Genomic DNA, 16,279 nt, shown 5'->3' on the forward strand with positions numbered 1-16,279 from the left:
CACTGCAACCTCTGCCTTCTGGGTTCAAGCAATCCTCCCACCTCAGCCTCTCGAGTAGCTAGGACTACAAGTGTGCACCACCATCCCTGGCTAATTTTTTTGTATTTTTAGTAGAGACAGGGTTTCACCATATTGACCAGGTTGGTCTCGAACTCCTGACCTAAAGTGATCTGCCCACCTTGGCCTCCCAAAGCGCTGAGTTTACAGGCCTGAGCCACTGCGCCCAACCTCCCTGAATTTTTCAACATTGTGAGTTAGTCACTTTCCCTTTGGTTTAAGCCAGCTTGAGTTACTTGCAACTAAAAGAGTCCTAGTTATACAGCCACTTTTCTACAACACAAAACACAAATAAACCACCTAGAATGAAATTCATTTTTCTCCTTTTTTTTTTTTTTTTTAATGGAAAGTGGGGAATTCAGAGAGCAGAAATCTGTCCTGACCAGAGAAGAATTCTTAACAGGTTCCATTGGTACCCAGGCAGGCTACCCTCCAGATTCAAGGTATGAGGCTTACATAGCTGCTCCTCCTCGCTGAAACCCATGATCGCCATGGCCTCCAAGGTTTCCTGGAACATCTCATCATCCTGGGCTGCTGGGATGGGCACAAAGCCATTGGAGAGGAAGGTGTAGTTGTTGAAGCCCTCCAAAAGCAAGTCATCTAGAAGGAGAGGAAGAGGGGTCAGGGTCAAAAAGACACACTTCTAATTTCAACAGGAGATGGAGATCTGGTCAAGGGTCTGGGCCATCATAATTCCTTTCCCTTTCTCAAGGCTTGGACCGTTTAAAACCCTCGTACATCATCATGTAGACAACCATACCAACAACTGCCAGCCTTGCACAGTGGTGCAGGTTGTATACTGCTCCAGTGACTGCAGCTGATATCCAGCCTTGGTTCTGCTTGCTAAGCCAGAATCCCTGGCACGAAGTTGCATCTGCCTGGAGGAAGGGATGCCTTTACCTCAATTGTCCAGAGGCACCCTGCCTTCAGAGACAAAGCTGTCAGAAGAGTTAGATTGACCTTTACTCATTTTTTTTTTCTTTGAGACGGAGTCTTACTCTGTCATCCAGGCTGGAGTGCAGTGGTGTGATCTCAGTTCACTGCAACCTCCTCTTCCCAGATTCAAGCAATTCTCCTGCCTCAACCTCCTGAGTAGCTGGGATTACAGGCGCCCGCCACCATGCCTGGCTAATTTTTGTGTTTTTAGTAGAGATGGGGTTTCACCATGTTGACCACACTAGTCTTGAACTCCTGACCTTAGGTGATCCACCCATCTCGACCTCTCAAAGTTCTGGGATTACAGACGTGAGCCACCACACCTGGCCTTATTCACGTATTTCTAAAATTTTTATCAAATTCAAACAGGCACATGAGTTTTAAAAATCAACTACTACTAAAGGTTTATAATGAAAAATAGCATTCGCCAGTCACATCCCTTCTCCAATTCCTACCTTACTCTATAATACCTGCTTTTTATCTCTTTTAGCTGCTTTTTTTCTGGCAGTTATTACTATCTCTCTGTCGACTAGGCTTGCTATATATACTAACCTATTACAATGTATATACCATTATGTATTATATATAATAGGCCAAGGGTTCCCCAACCCACAGGCCATAGACCAGTACCGGTCCATGTTAGGAACTGGGCCACGCAGCAGGAGGTGAGCAGCAGGTGAGCGAGTGAAGTGTCATCTGTATTTACAGCCGCTGCCCATCGCTTGCATCACTGCCTGAGCTCCATTTCCCATCAGATCAGCGGCAGCATTAGATTCTCATAGGAGCGCAAACCCTATCGAGAACTGCGCCTGTGTGCTCCTTATAAGACTCTAATGCCTGATAATCTGTCACTGTCCCCCATCACCCCTCGGTGAGACCGCAGGAAAACAAGTTCCCAATGATTCTACGTTATAGTGAGTAGTATAATTATTTCATTACATATTACAATGTAATAATAAAGTGCACAGTAAATGTAATACACTTGAATCATCCCAAAACCATCCCTGCCACCCCGCCCACCCAATCTGTGGAAAAATTTCCTTCCAGGAAACCAGTCCTCGGTGCCAAAATAGGTGCTTTTGGCCTATTGGAAGACCAGAGGCAAAGCACAGTCGCTGTAATAGGCGATTTCTGGATATGTCAAGTTTAGATAGTATCTAGTGACTTCCTGCTACGGCAGGCAAACATGTAGCTTTCTTACACTACCTTTCCTTTCCCCCAGCCTTTTTTTTTTTTTTTTTTTTTGAGAGGGAGTTTCACTCTTGTTGCCCAGGCTGGAGTGCAGTGGTGCGATCTTGGCTCACTGCAACCTCTGCTTCCCAGATTCAAGCAATTCTCCTGCCTCTCGAGTAGCTGGGATTACAGGCACCCGCCAACACACCTAGCTAATGTGTTGTATTTTTAGTAGAGATGGGATTTCACCATGTTGGCTAGGTAGTCTCAAACTCCTGACATCAGGTGATCCACCTGCCTCAGCCTCCCAAAGTGCTGGGATTACAGGTGTGAGCCACTATGCCCAGCCACCTCCAGCTATTTTTAGTTGAATTAATACATAAGGCTTATTATCATGGGTTGGCAAATTCGGTCCCCTGTTGTTTCTGTAAATAAAGTTTTATTGAAACACAGCTGCTCTGATGTCCTTGTTTATTCCTCACGGCTGCTTTCTCACTAGGCAACAGAGCTGAGTAGTTGCAACAGAGGCCATCTGGTCCTTAAAGTCTAAAACTTTTACTACTGATCCTTTAGTGAAAACAGTTTGCCAACTCCCTGTTTATATTATGACATTAATTAGATATTCTCTGTAAAACTGTATCCTATGATTACATTTCCTTTGTTGTTGTTCGGCTTCTCTCTGACCCCCAACTTTATAATTGCCTTTCTTTCTCCTGCACCATTTGCTTTTAGTATACCCTCCAATACATCAAGGATCCTCTTCCAGATCAATCTTTAATTAGGTTGGATTTGGTTATACTTTTGGAAAGACGTCAGCAAGATATTTTTCTTTTAAAATAAAGGTCTTTTATGGGTCAAGTCACTTGGAAGCTGCTTGATACACTCGAGGTTAAATTGACCCAAGACACCAGTTAACTCAAACTTTTGGATTAACTTGAAATGCCTGATTCAAGTCACGAGGATTGAGGTCTTTGCCAAGACTTCATTATCCCGAGTTCGGATGCATTTAGGAATATTTGGTTCTTTCTAAAAGCCCAACATCTTTCCAGTTCTATCATCTAAAATACAAAGGGCCCCCAGGAATTTAGTTGTGAGTCCTATACTTGCCCATTTCTGGAAGACCAGAGGCAAAGCACAAAACTAGAACCCAAGTTACCAGACAGCCAAACTGTTTTCTTTGGTGCCAAATAAAAGGAAGAGGAATGTCAACATTTTTCCCTGGCCCATTCCACAGGGTCCTGCACTGTAACTGCTAATGTACCATGTTTGCTGGTATATAACATACATTCAGCATTCCCCCTTTATCAAAAATTGCTCCACCTCATATCCTATGTTCCAGAAAGCCAGCCATTAAGGAAACTTGTTTTTATTTTTTTGAGACAGAGTCTCACTCTGTCGCCCAGGCTGGAGTGCAGTGGTGCAATCTCAGCTCACTGCAGCCTCCACCTTCTAGGTTCAAGCGATTCTCCTGCCTCAGCCTCCCGAGTAGCTGGGATTACAGGCGCCAGTCACCACACCTGGCTAATTTTTGTATTTTTGGGGAGAGAGGGTTTCACTATCTTGGCCAAGCTGGTCTCAAACTCCTGACTTTAGGTAATCCGCCTGCCTCTGCCTCCCAAAGTGTGGGATTACAGGCATGAGCCACTGCGCCCCACCCTGGAAATTTAAATAATGGAAAGTGCCAGGCCCATAGCTGAGCTCTGCAATACACTCCGACACAGCAAAGTTCTGAGCTCACACAGATCCTTTTGGTAACTGTCTTAACCAAAATAACTACACTTGGGCCACAAAAGAGATGGGGAGCAAAGTCTGTATTGTTCCCATAAAATTTCAGACTTAAAACTTATCAGTAATATGTAGACTCTACTATGTACAGGTAGTGACTGATCCATTCCTTTTTTAAGCTATGTGATTTGTATATATTTTTAGGAGTTAGTAAACAACTGCATGTCCAGAACTGAACTCATAACTTCCTACTGGAGTCTGGTGTACAGTGTACTGTATTTGCATAAAAAACATTTTTCCCTACAATAGAGGTCGGCAAACTTCTGCACACTGCCTGTTTTTGTAAATAAAGTTTTATTGTAACACAGTGTTGCCTGCATACTTCGGTTTATGTGTTGCTTGTGCTTCTTGGTTTATGTATTGCCTGTGGCTGCTTTTGCATTACAATGGCAGAGTTGAATAGCTGTGACAGAAGCTGTGTGGCCTGCAAAGCCTAAAGATTTATTATCTGGCCTTTTACAGAAAAAGTTTTGACCCCTGTTCTACAAAGTCACTGGCAAAACATGTATAATGAAAAGTGCTTAGCCCCACTGGCCCTGCAAATTCCTTATAAAACCAGAATGCATCTTTTATACTTGCAAGTTTTATAAATTTGACAAGTAAAGCAAATGTCTTTCTCCCTTTCCTTGAAGACACAGATTGTGTCTAGTTGGACTTGCTCCTCTCTGGTCTAATTAGACATGAATCATTAATGATCTAATGTCTAATTGGAGTTGATGGCTACTATGTCACATAGTAGGTGGTCAGTAAATGAGAATGACTGAACAAAAGCCACACTCACTCACTGGGAGGAGATGAAGAACTGCTCATCTGTCACTCACAGACATGGTCCTTTCTGGCAGGATCTCAGACTGTTTTTATAGCCAATCCCTTAACCTCGGATTCTGATGAAAGGGAAGGCTCAAGCCATCCAATCACACGTCATTGCTAGTCACTTACTTTTCATCTTCTCCTTGGCTCCAGCAATCATGTAGTAAAAGATGTGGAATGTCCTCTCGTCTCTGGCTTGGCGAATTGCCCGTGATTTTTCTAGCAGATCTGGTTTGGAGAGAGTTAGGGATTCTGGGGATACTGCGGGTGTTCTTCTGGTCTTCCACCTCCATCCCTATCATACCCAATTCGCACGGGATGACTTTCCAGTTCTGCCCCAGGGATCGGTAATGTCTAACTTTGACCATCGCCCCTGTGGACAAATGGAACCACTGGGTGCTGCCAGCCGACCTCAGATGCAGAAAGAAGGGAGGGGAATAGAGTGAAAAGAGAAAGCATAGAAAGACCCCAGGAAGATGGTAATGGTAATGAGATGTTCCCCTAACAGCCATCACCAGCAAATTTTCTTTAAAATGAGCTTTCTTCAGACATTACAGAATGCAAATAATGACACCCTCTATGATTTATGATTCATTCCTGTGTGAAACGATTGATATACATTGTCTCACTGAAGCCTCACAAAGTATGCTAGGAAGTAAGTGCAACTATTATTAGTGTTTTCATTAAGGGGAAACTGAGGTTCAGAGAAGGGAAGTCCTTTCTCAAGATCATACAGCTAGCAAGTGGCAAAGCTGTCTTCCATGCCCTCTGTTCCAAGAGTAGGGTCTGATGGGACGGAGGGGAGAGAGACCATAAACACGCTATACTAATTAATTTCAGGAGAGCTGCTCTGCCATGGAGGGTGGCAGGAGGGAGAGCAGAGGGGAGGGCAGGGCAGGGTGGCATGGAGATCACAGGGTCTGGGGTGATGGAAGAGGACAGCTGGGAGGCTGGGCTACTGTACTGGGTGTATTTCCACAGCACTAAGTGTGATGGTGTGGGATGATGGGGCTGGATCCGCAGACCTTGTCTTCTTCAAGTCCTAAACCCAGCTAGCAGTGCCTGGGCTACCATAGCCCATGTCCTAGCTGGAAAGCACTGATTCTCAGACTTTCTGATGGTGCGTCAAAATTCCTAGAGGGCTTATTCAAACCCAGCTTGCTGGGCTCCACCCTCCAACATTTGATTCAGCAGACCTGGGGCAGGGTCTAAGGTGTGCATTTCATATATATATATAATGTGTGTGTGTGTGTGTATACACGTATATACAATGTATACACACATGTATACACACACAGGAACACGCACACATGTATATGTTTGAGCCAGAGTCTTGCTCTGTCACCCAGGCTGGAGTGCAGTGGTGCAATCTTGGCTCACTGCAACCTCTGCCTCCCAGCTTTAAGCAATTCTCCTGCTTCAGCCTCCTGAGTAGCTGGGACTACAGGTGCATGCCACCATGCCTGGCTAATTTTGTATTTTTAGTAGAGACAGGGTTTCACCACATTGGCCAGGCTAGTCTCAAACTCCTGACCTCAAGTGATCTGCCCGCCTCGGCCTCCCAAAGTGCTGGGATTACAGGCATGAGCCACCGTGCCCGGCTGAGATGTGTGTTTCTAAAGAGCTCCCAAGTGATGCTGATGCTGCTGGTTTGGGAAACATACTTTCAGAACCACTGATCTAAAAGGAAGACTGAGGCCTGAAGGACAGCGCTATGCCTGGGGCTCGCTCTAAACACAGGAAATGAACTGCTGAGAGGTGTGTGCAAGGCTGCAGGACAAGAGGGCCCTGGCTCTGGACTTGACCAAAGCCTGGCAGCCCTCCCAGCTGCAGGACAGGAATCCTGGCTGGTTTGGGCAGATTAAAGTAGAAACATACAAAACGTTAACAGTAACACAATAACCACCACCTATGAGATGCTCACTTTGGGCCCCGCCCCGTATCAAGGGCTGTGCATACTATTATGCATATTATTTCATTTAATCACTGCACCAGCTCCACAAAGTAGGTGCGATCACCCCCATTTTACTGAGGCAAAACTGAGAGAGCTTCAGTGGTTTCCCCAAATCCCCGCAGCTTAGACAAGTGCAGTGGAGAGGAGGCCACTCCACAACCCACCCTCTTATCCAGGGCATATAACGTGGACAAATGGGACCACTAGGTGCTGCCAGCAGGCCTCAGGTGCAGAAAGAAGCTAAGTCGCCCCCCAGGCCCTATTCATTGCCAAGCACGTGGTCCGCAGGAAGCTGTGAACACACCATACCCTTGAGCTCTAGGGCCGCCTGCAAAGCTCCTGAGGCTGATCAGTCACTGAACTCTAGACCTGGTTGTTCCCCCACGTCCAGATATTTCTAACTTGGCTCCACTTCACCACTCAGATTCATGAAAGAGACACTCTACTCGTTCCTTGCGACATCAGCGTTCTTCTGCGTAAACTCTGTTTTCATTAATTTCCTATCTAAGAAGTGGAGCCAATCACAGACCAAGTCTCTAAAAGGCTAACAGGTCCAGAATTTGGCTTCGGACAGTGGCTGAATAAGAATGAAGTGAAGATCATAGAAGAGACACTACGTAGCCAGCCCTTATTCTGCACCTTGCATGGTACCTAGAGCTTTATATCCGTTCACTCACTCTATTCTCACATTTCTATGAGGCAGGTACCATTCATTATCATCCCCATTTTGCTGATGAGGCACAGACAGGGGGAGTAACCAGCCCAAGGTCAGTCAGCTAAAGGACAGGTCATTTGAGCATCACATGCAGGCTAGGCTGCTTCTTTGGGGTTCAAACCAGGGGTCGGGTCCACACATGTATAACCACTACACCACAATGCCTGCTGTTAAGGGGAGATTTGTTCTGGAAGAAACCTAAGAGGCTGGAAAGACAGGGGTGGCTCCTGGACTCTCCCAGCCTCTGGGCTGGAGGTTGGTAGGGGGCGGGGTGCCCGTTTGGCCCAGGCTCAGGGAAAGGATACAGGTCTCAATGTTGGCTCCCACGATGTAACCTGTGACGTCGAAGTTGATGCGGATGAATTTGCCCTGCCAACAGGAAAACACAGTTCAGGCTTTGCTGCCCAACTTCAGCCTTTAACCCCATGCGGTGGGCAATCAGGAGGGAGATGTTACAGAGCATGGGGGAGTGAGGGGCAGGGAGATTCTTGCAAACACTCAGAACCCCACGAGTCAACTCATCAGGCAGAACCAACATCTGCTGAGCTGAGACCACCCCAGGCCTAACAGCAACAGAACGTGTAAAACATGTTCACAGATCAATTTCATTTGGCTCTTGCAATGACCATAGTCCATCACGGCTATCCCCATTTTTTTTTTTTTTTTGAGATGGAGTCTCGCTCTGTTGCCCAGGCTGGAGTGCAGTGGCGCGATCTCAGCTCAATGCAAGCTCCACCTCCAGGTTCACGCCATTCTCCTGCCTCAGCCTCCTGAGTAGCTGGGACTACAGGCACCCAGCACCACGCCCGGCTATTTTTGTATTTTTAGTAGAGACGGGGTTTCACCGCATTAGCCAGGATGGTCTCGATATCCTGACCTCGTGATCCGCCCACCTCCGTCTCCCAAAGTGCTGGGATTACAGGCGTGAGCCACCGCGCCCAGCCGGCTATCCCCATTTAAAAAAAAAATTATTTATTTATTGGAGACAAGGTCTTGCTCTGTCACCCAGGCTGGAGTGCAGTGTCATGATCTCAGCTCACTGCAAGCTCCGCCTTCTGGGTTCATGCCATTCTCCTGCCTCAGCCTCCCGAGTAGCTGGGACTACAGGCACCCGCCACCAAGCCCGGCTATTTTTTTGTATTTTTAGTAGAGATGGGGTTTCACCGTGTTAGCCAGGATGGTCTCGATCTCCTGACCTTGTGATCTGCCCGCCTCGGCCTCCCCAAAGTGCTGGGATCACAGGCATGAGCCACCGCACCCAGCCGGCTATCCACATTAAAAAAAAAATTATTTATTTATTGGAGACAAGGTCTTGCTCTGTCACCCAGGCTGGGGTGCAGGGGTGAAATCACAGCTCACTGTAATCTTGAACTCCTGGGCTCAAGCAATCCCCTTTTCCCCATGACCTCAGCCTCCCAAGCAGCTAGGACTACAGGCATGCACCACCATACCCAACTAATTTTAAAAAAAGTTTTTGTACAGATAGGTTCTCACTGTGTTGCCCAGGTTGGTCTCAGATTCCTGCACTCAAGCGATCCTCCCATCTCAGCCTCCCAAAGTGCTGGGATTACAGGAGTAAACTACCATACCCAGCCCACTATCCCCACTGTAAAGCTGGCAAAACTAAGACTAAGAGAGATCAAGTGACTGTCCAACATGACATTGCTCCTGAGAGGTAGAGCCCTAAGCAGAAGGAAGCTTTTTCCATATTCAGGGGCTGGAAAGGACTCCCTTCCCAAGCCCCACCCTGCTCCAAAACAGGCTGCACCCACATCATCCAACTATGGATGAAACCTTCTCTGTGGGACAGGTGAGTACGCATTGGACACAATGCCCAAGCAGGCCCTGTGTAGGATGTCCTTTAGGCAGGAATGGGTCATGTCCCTGGTCCTAGAGGCTCAACAAGTATCTCCAAAGATGGCCCTATCTACCTGCCTCAGCTAAGCCATGAAACCAAGGATGGAATCCAATCCTCCATCTGTTGGCATCAACCCTTTTCCTGTTTCCTCAATAGGCGAGACAGGATTTCATCCATTTCCTCCACCATGACATAATGTGGTGGGAAGTGTTGGCATGTGTGGACACAATCCCCTAGGGCTTGCTCAGTCCTTGACAAAACCTTCCAACTTTCCCTATCGGGAAACATGCAGTAGAGTGATTTGGGATGACCATATCCCAAATGGAGCCAGGGAGAGCCGGTTGGTCACAGGCAAGGTCCAGGCGCCTTTCTTCACTCTCCTTCTCAAGATGGCAGGGACACCAGTGAGTGGAGGATGTTTTTAGGGATTTGTCTTGCACTTACTTCCATTTATGATGGGGCTAGAAACATTGCACTGAATTGTAACACGCAAACAAAGTGCTTCTCAGTGGAGGCGGCACATCTGCTATGGAGATTTTGGCAATCAGTGGAAGAGATTATTTGACTTGTCACATGATGGTGGGGGCCATTGTTGTTAGTGAACAGTGGGGCCAAGGATATTTTGGGAGTCCTGCAATGATCAGGAGAGTCTCTGACACCAATCCTTGTCTATATCCCTTATGACTCTTGCAATGTCTCACTTGATATTCATGGAGGTAAAAATCTGTTTGTAATTAGCTAGACTTAGAACCTAACCTTTACGCCTTTAGATTTTTATGCTTTTTTCTTTTCTTCTTTTTTTTTTTTTTTGAGACAGAGTCTCACTCTGTCACCCAGGTTGGAGTGCAGTGGTGTGACTTTGGCTCGCTGCAACCTCCATCTCCCCAGGTTCAAGCGATTCTCCCACCTCAGCCTCCCAAGTAACTGGGAATACAGGCGTGTGTCACCGCGCCCAGCTAAGTTTTGTATTTTTAATAGAGACAGGGTTTCACCATGTTGGCCAGGCTGGTCTCAAACTCCTGACCTCAGGTGATCTTCCCACCTCAGCCTCCCAAAGTGCTGGGTTTACAGGTGTGAGCCACTCTGTGCCCGGCTTAGATTTTTATGCTTTTAAATAAAAGCATTAAAAAGTGTTTAAGGCCGGGCGCGGTGGCTCAAGCCTGTAATCCCAGCACTTTGGGAGGCCGAGACGGGCGGATCACGAGGTCAGGAGATCGAGACCATCCTGGCTAACACGGTGAAACCCCGTCTCTACTAAAAATACAAAAACTAGCCGGGCGAAGTGGCGGGCGCCTGTAGTCCCAGCTACTCGGGAGGCTGAGGCAGGAGAATGGCGTAAACTCGGGAGGCGGAGCTTGCAGTGAGCTGAGATCTGGCCACTGCACTCCAGTCCGGGCGACAGAGCGAGACTCCATCTCAAAAAAAAAAAAAAAAAAAAAAAAAAAAAAAAAAAAAAAAAAGTGTTTAAAATGTTGTTGTAATATAAGAATATCCCATCTGTGTGACTCTAGAGAAGATTGCTTTTGGTTCAGTGCTTCACCGAGAGTCAGTTGCCATTCTAGAAAATCCCATCCCAACATCACCAGTGCCTGAACTTGACCCTTTTCCTTGTATTTGTAGCTGTCGCAGTGGATAGACCTAAGTGTCTGTCTCTTACTGTGTCTTCTGTTTGTGTGGCCTGGCCCAAACACTGACATGCTGAAATGCACTTTATTTTATTTATTTATCTATTTAGTTTTGTAGAGATGGGGTTTCTCCATGTTGCCCAGGTTGGTCTCAACCTCTTGAGCTCAAGTGATCTGCCCACCTCAGTCTCCCAAAGTACTGGGACTACAGGCATGAGCCACCTCGCCGGGCCTGAAATGCATACTTTTTAAATGAATTGTCTTATGTTATTTCTTCTTCATATTACAGTTAGGGCATTACGCTGACGTATATTCATCTAACCTGTGTAGGAGGTGATACTATCTATGATTCTAATTTTGGGCGAGGAAAGGAGACATTGTGTAATTGTTTGTTACTAAAATGGGCCTTGGGGATCGCAGGGTCAGGGACCACCATGTGAATATGCTCAGCAGAGCAGAGCTTTCTGCAAAGTCTTTCACGGGACCCCATCCCAGTGAGCAACAGTTCAGAGACCCCCCCCCCTGGAATGCAGAGGCAATTTTTCTTTCATCTTTTCTCACTAAAATATCTTTCTGACCCTCCTACAGAGAGGCAACAGCTTCTTTTGTACAATGAAACCATTTTTGTCTACATAACATCAACCACCCACTTTCAGAGTTCCCCTGCCCCCATTGGGCTCAGGCAAAAACCTTTTGCTTTGGAGCCTGGGGGAGTGTGCGTGGGACGGTAGTACCCCCTGCCTCACTCACTGTCTGTTCTTCAATTGGAAGAACCAGCTTCGTGAAGGCTGGAACCATATCTGAACTATTCATCACAATCCTGTGAGCCTCGCTCAGTGCCTGGTATACAGCAGGCACTTAATAAAAACAGCAAATGAGAAAGAAACAAAGAGAATGGTGGTACATGTAAAAGTGCCTACCAGAATAATTGCACAGAGTAGGTACTTACTAAATATTTCTTGGAGAAGGTGTGTGCGTGGTACATAGTTGGCACTCAATTCATGTTTTGCTACATAAAATGGTATTGGATGTAAGGGTCTAGCACATAGCACGTGCTCAATAAATAATTTTTAAAATTTTAATAATAGAGATGGGGGGTCTATTTGTTTGCCTAGACCCCCCATCTAGGCTGGTTTGTTTGTTTGCCTAGGCTGGTCTAGAACCCCTAGGCTCAAGTGATCCTCCCATCTCAGCCTCCCGAAGTGCTGGGATTACAGGTGTGAGCCACTGCACCCTTCCAGTATTTGTTGAGTGAATAGTAAATGAATGAATGAATGAATGAATGAGAGTGTGAGAGGCAGGAGCCCTCGCAAGATTGTAAGGTACAGTCCATCTCTCCAGGGTCAGATGCCCCTCCCACCTCCGCACACAGACACTCTGCAGCCCAGGCAGGAAATGACACCAAACCTTTTCTGGAAAACCCGCGTGGCTTTGCTACTTACGAATCGTGAGGAGTTGTCGTTCTTGACTGTTTTGGCGTTGCCGAAAGCCTCCAGAATCGGGTTTGCTTGTAGAAGCTGCTTTTCCAGCTCTCCCTAAAATTCATTCACATCTAGTTATTGGAGAAAGCAACCTAGGTTCTGACATTTCTACCTTGGATGGATGTTGTCACAAAACTCTGCCCTTAACCCACAGGTTCTCTCCTATCTCCTACCTCCTCTTAGACCCCGATGCTAATGTCCAGATTTACAGGAGGATTTCAGAAGAAAAGAAGCAACTGTCTGAGCTCTCTCATAGCTAGGACATCTACTCCTTAGGAAGGTCACTTTTTTCAAGACTAGGGCCTACTCATCTCTACAATATCACTGCCACTCAAAGCCACTGCCTTGTACAATGCCGATGATGTCATTTACATCATGATGAATGGTGCCCCACAGAGTTGTGCAGTGCACCACCTGCCCCACTGTACATGGCAGTTGTTCTGCTGTTTATGTTTAACAAGCAATCTTCTTCAAGTTAAACCACTACAATCCTCCTTCTGATTATTTTAGTGCAATTTTTTTAAGCTGCAATTTTTCCTTTCTCAGGACTGGTTTTCTGAAGTCTCCTACAGAAGACAAGTAAGGAATGCACAAAACCCACCAGGAATCCTCTTAGCAGACTGCAGAATAAAGCTTCAAAGCAGGTTGCCTGAGCTCCATTCATCGGGTTAAAGGCAGCGGAGACTGTACATAGCCCACCGGCTATGTGCACAAACGCAGTCACGTGATTAATCATGGCAGGAAAGGGCCAATGTGGTAAGTTAAGCTGGGAAAGCAGAGGAGCTGCTCTTGGCCTAGCCCTAAAACATAGCGGCTGCAGATGGGCCCTGAAGCCTCCAGGCCCTGGATTCTGGGAGTTTTTCTCCTTGATCTCCCTCCTGCCTTCCCTTCCTTATTTTTCCAGGCAGCAGGGCTGGGCTGGACAGGAGCCGGGAAAGTGTCTAGAGGGGACAAGGACGGGCATGGCTTCCTCCTTGTTCCTCTGCATGCCAGGAAGGCATCAGGGTACCTGGTCTACAGGACAAAGCAGGAAGCTGCTATTTGTTTCTGTTTTTATTCGTCCACACATCCTCCTTTTTGTAGCTCCCAGAGAAAGATGAAGCAAAAGCCTCATTCGCATAAAAATCTCAGCCACAAGCGGAATCACCACAGCTGAGACTGGTGGAAATTTACGAGAAGCGCCGTGCGTGTTTCTTTGTTGGTGGGAAGATGACTAAAGGAATCACTTTTGTTCACATAAACTTGGGGTCTCCATGGTCTCTGAAAAAGACTCCCTTTCTAGAATGGGGATTCTAGCAGGTAAGGTTGAAAAGTCCTGGCAAGAGAGCTTTAAATGGGGGACCTGGTGCAAACCCTTCATTTCATAGATGATGAAACTCTGGCCCCGAGAAGTTAACTGACTCGGCCAAGGTCACGCAAGAGCAGATCCCAAATAAGAACTGTACTTCTCCTTCTGATCTGCAACACTGTCACCCGGGGTCTAACTAAGATGGATTGAATGATCTTTTTGGGAGCCGAGGAAGACACCCGTGGGTTTCTTCTAGGCTGGGACCCACATGTCAGCCCCCCAAGCTCTGCGTTAGAGATGAGTTCATAGGCACAGGTCCAAGCAGGACCAGGTTATGCGTTGCGTAGCTGGGGCCTTACCGCGCCACCAAAGCTAGTGCATCGCAACCTCCAAGACGGTTTCTGGAGGCTTGAGTCAAGCAACCAGCATGCAAGAGACAGACACGCACTGCACACGCATGCACAGGGACACACTGGTGCACCAGGGACAGGTCTGGGGGAAGAAACTTAGGGATGATGGCGGGGAGAAAAGAGGGAGGCATGCCACAGCTGTGCCATTGACTGTCCATTGAGCCAGGGAAGCTTTGGTGCCTGACAGTCCTAAGACACTCAGCCAGATGGGACAGACGTCTCTGTCTAGGTTGTTCCAGTCAGGGGTACCAGGAGTGGATGCTTTGAAGGGTGCAGGGGTTCATTCTGAACTGGAGAAATCCATTTCAGGCTGAAGCGCAAATCTGGGGATTCCAATAGGAGTCCAGTGGGTGGTAAATGCACCCCCACACCCTGCCCTGGCATCAGACACCCACAGGATGGTATCTTGGTGCATTTACTTGTTTGAGTTGTGAAACTCCAAGGCCTACCCCATTTCTACCACCAGCTACAGGACTTGGTGGGTGCAACAGGATCATGCAGATCTAAATTCACTCCGTGCCTCCCCTACACACCAGGAAAACACTCTCAGTTACTCACGTAGGCAAAAGATGGGCCTTGCTGTGGTTGAACAACACAGTATAAAACAAATGTCAGTGTTATTTCCATCACATGGACATCAGGGGCTGGAGACTATATGACTTTGATCCCCCCAAACAGCCTGGAGTCCCCAAGACAGACAGGTCAGCTCCTTTTCCTTGATACTGTTTTTTTTTCTCTCTGTTTAGCTGCAGGGATGCGATCACAGCTCACTGCAGTCTCAACCTCCTGGGCTCAGGCGATACTCCTGCCTCAACCTCCCAAGTAGCTAAGACTACAGGCATGCACACCATGCCTGGCTAATTCTATTTTTATTTTTATTTTTTTTTGTACAGACAGGGTCTTACTATGTCACCCAGACTGGTCCTGAACTCCTGGGCTCAGACCATCCTCCCGCCTTTGCCTCCCAGAGCACTGAGATTACAGTCATGAGCCCCCATGGCTCAGCCATTCCCTCCTTTTTCTAATTTCTTAGAGATCCAGGCATTTCAAAGATTTTCATAATTACTGGGGTCACATTAGTCTCCTTAAAACAGTATCCAATGAGACAATGTCTGAGATGTGTTTACACATGCAGCCAAAACAAGTAGCACATACTAGGCCCTTGAAAAAGATGAGTTGTTAGAAAGTATTATGTCCTATTTTTACTCTTTAGGGAAAGGGAAGGCAGTGGAAACTGTATTTTAACTGCCACACAGCCTTTGGAGCCGTTGTTCCAACTCACTATGGCTAGAAACCAACTTGCCAGAGACAACTCTAGGATGCTGAATCTTGAGTTTCCTGCATTTGTTCGGAGAAGGAAAGTTCTCCAAAGCCACAACCAGCACCCATTCCAGATCTCCAAGGGCCTCTAGACAACCCGACCATGGTGGCTGCTCCCGAGTCCCCTCTGAGGGCCTAAAGCGACACCCGGAATGGCGAACACTGGAGACACCCCCACACCGTAGTCAGATCTCCATCCTACCATCTTTCTGCCTGCGAACCTGCAGACGGAGGTGCTGGCCAGTCCTGGCGGCCCCACCGCGTGCCCCCTCCTGTGGGACAGATGGGGTGGGGCTGACACACGAGGAGGAAGAAAAGGATGGGCCCTAGAGGGGGTGACCCTAGAAACCTCCTCTTCTTTTCCTCCCAAGCTCTTAGTCATACTGTGTCATCATTAGTCATACTGTGTCATCATTAGTCATACTGTGTCATCATCTGTTTATTTCTGGGATTATGTGACAACTACGTGCTCTTCCACAGGTCCAGAAGCTCGCAGAAGAGAATAACAGCATCTCTCAGACTTATCCCCAGGTCCCCACCCCAAGTGGTGCCTGGCACACAGTAGGTGCTCCATCCACAGTTACTGAATGGCATTGCAGTGAAGCCCATGGGCCAAGTGATACCAGCATCTCCATCCCAGGGATGGGGGACACGTGGAGGAATCAGGGAACCCAAAAGGTACCTTAACCCCTGGGACTTTACAGAGATTCACTGAAAGGAGTGCTTCTCAATCTAGGGCAACTGTCCCACCCCAGGGGACATCTGACAAGTCTACAGATATTTTTGGTTGTCACAACTGGAGGGAAGGGGGCTATCAGCATCTAGTGGGTCGAGGCCAGGGATGTCATGAAATATTGTACGAGGCAC

General features: G+C 47.3%; 1 protein-coding gene across 4 annotated transcripts in view; it reads right to left on the bottom strand.

The window, feature by feature from the left end:
- Positions 1-16,279, bottom strand: part of MYH11 (myosin heavy chain 11) — a 156,061-nt gene that overhangs the window by 69,137 nt on the left and 70,645 nt on the right. For 2 of the 4 annotated variants that reach the window (XM_030925651.1, XM_030925653.1), the window contains exons 6-10: positions 14,651-14,671; positions 12,356-12,448; positions 7,736-7,799; positions 4,891-4,989; positions 514-657 (exon numbers count right to left, since the gene is read on the bottom strand). In XM_030925651.1, coding sequence (XP_030781511.1) covers positions 514-657; positions 4,891-4,989; positions 7,736-7,799; positions 12,356-12,448; positions 14,651-14,671 — 421 coding nt within the window. The remainder of the gene's footprint in view (positions 1-513; positions 658-4,890; positions 4,990-7,735; positions 7,800-12,355; positions 12,449-14,650; positions 14,672-16,279) is intronic. The other 2 variants (XM_030925652.1, XM_030925654.1) reach the window with 1 other exon arrangement.

The sequence above is a fragment of the Rhinopithecus roxellana genome, chromosome 20, assembly GCF_007565055.1.
Source record: "Rhinopithecus roxellana isolate Shanxi Qingling chromosome 20, ASM756505v1, whole genome shotgun sequence".
In the NCBI taxonomy this organism is placed as follows: Eukaryota; Metazoa; Chordata; class Mammalia; order Primates; family Cercopithecidae; genus Rhinopithecus; species Rhinopithecus roxellana.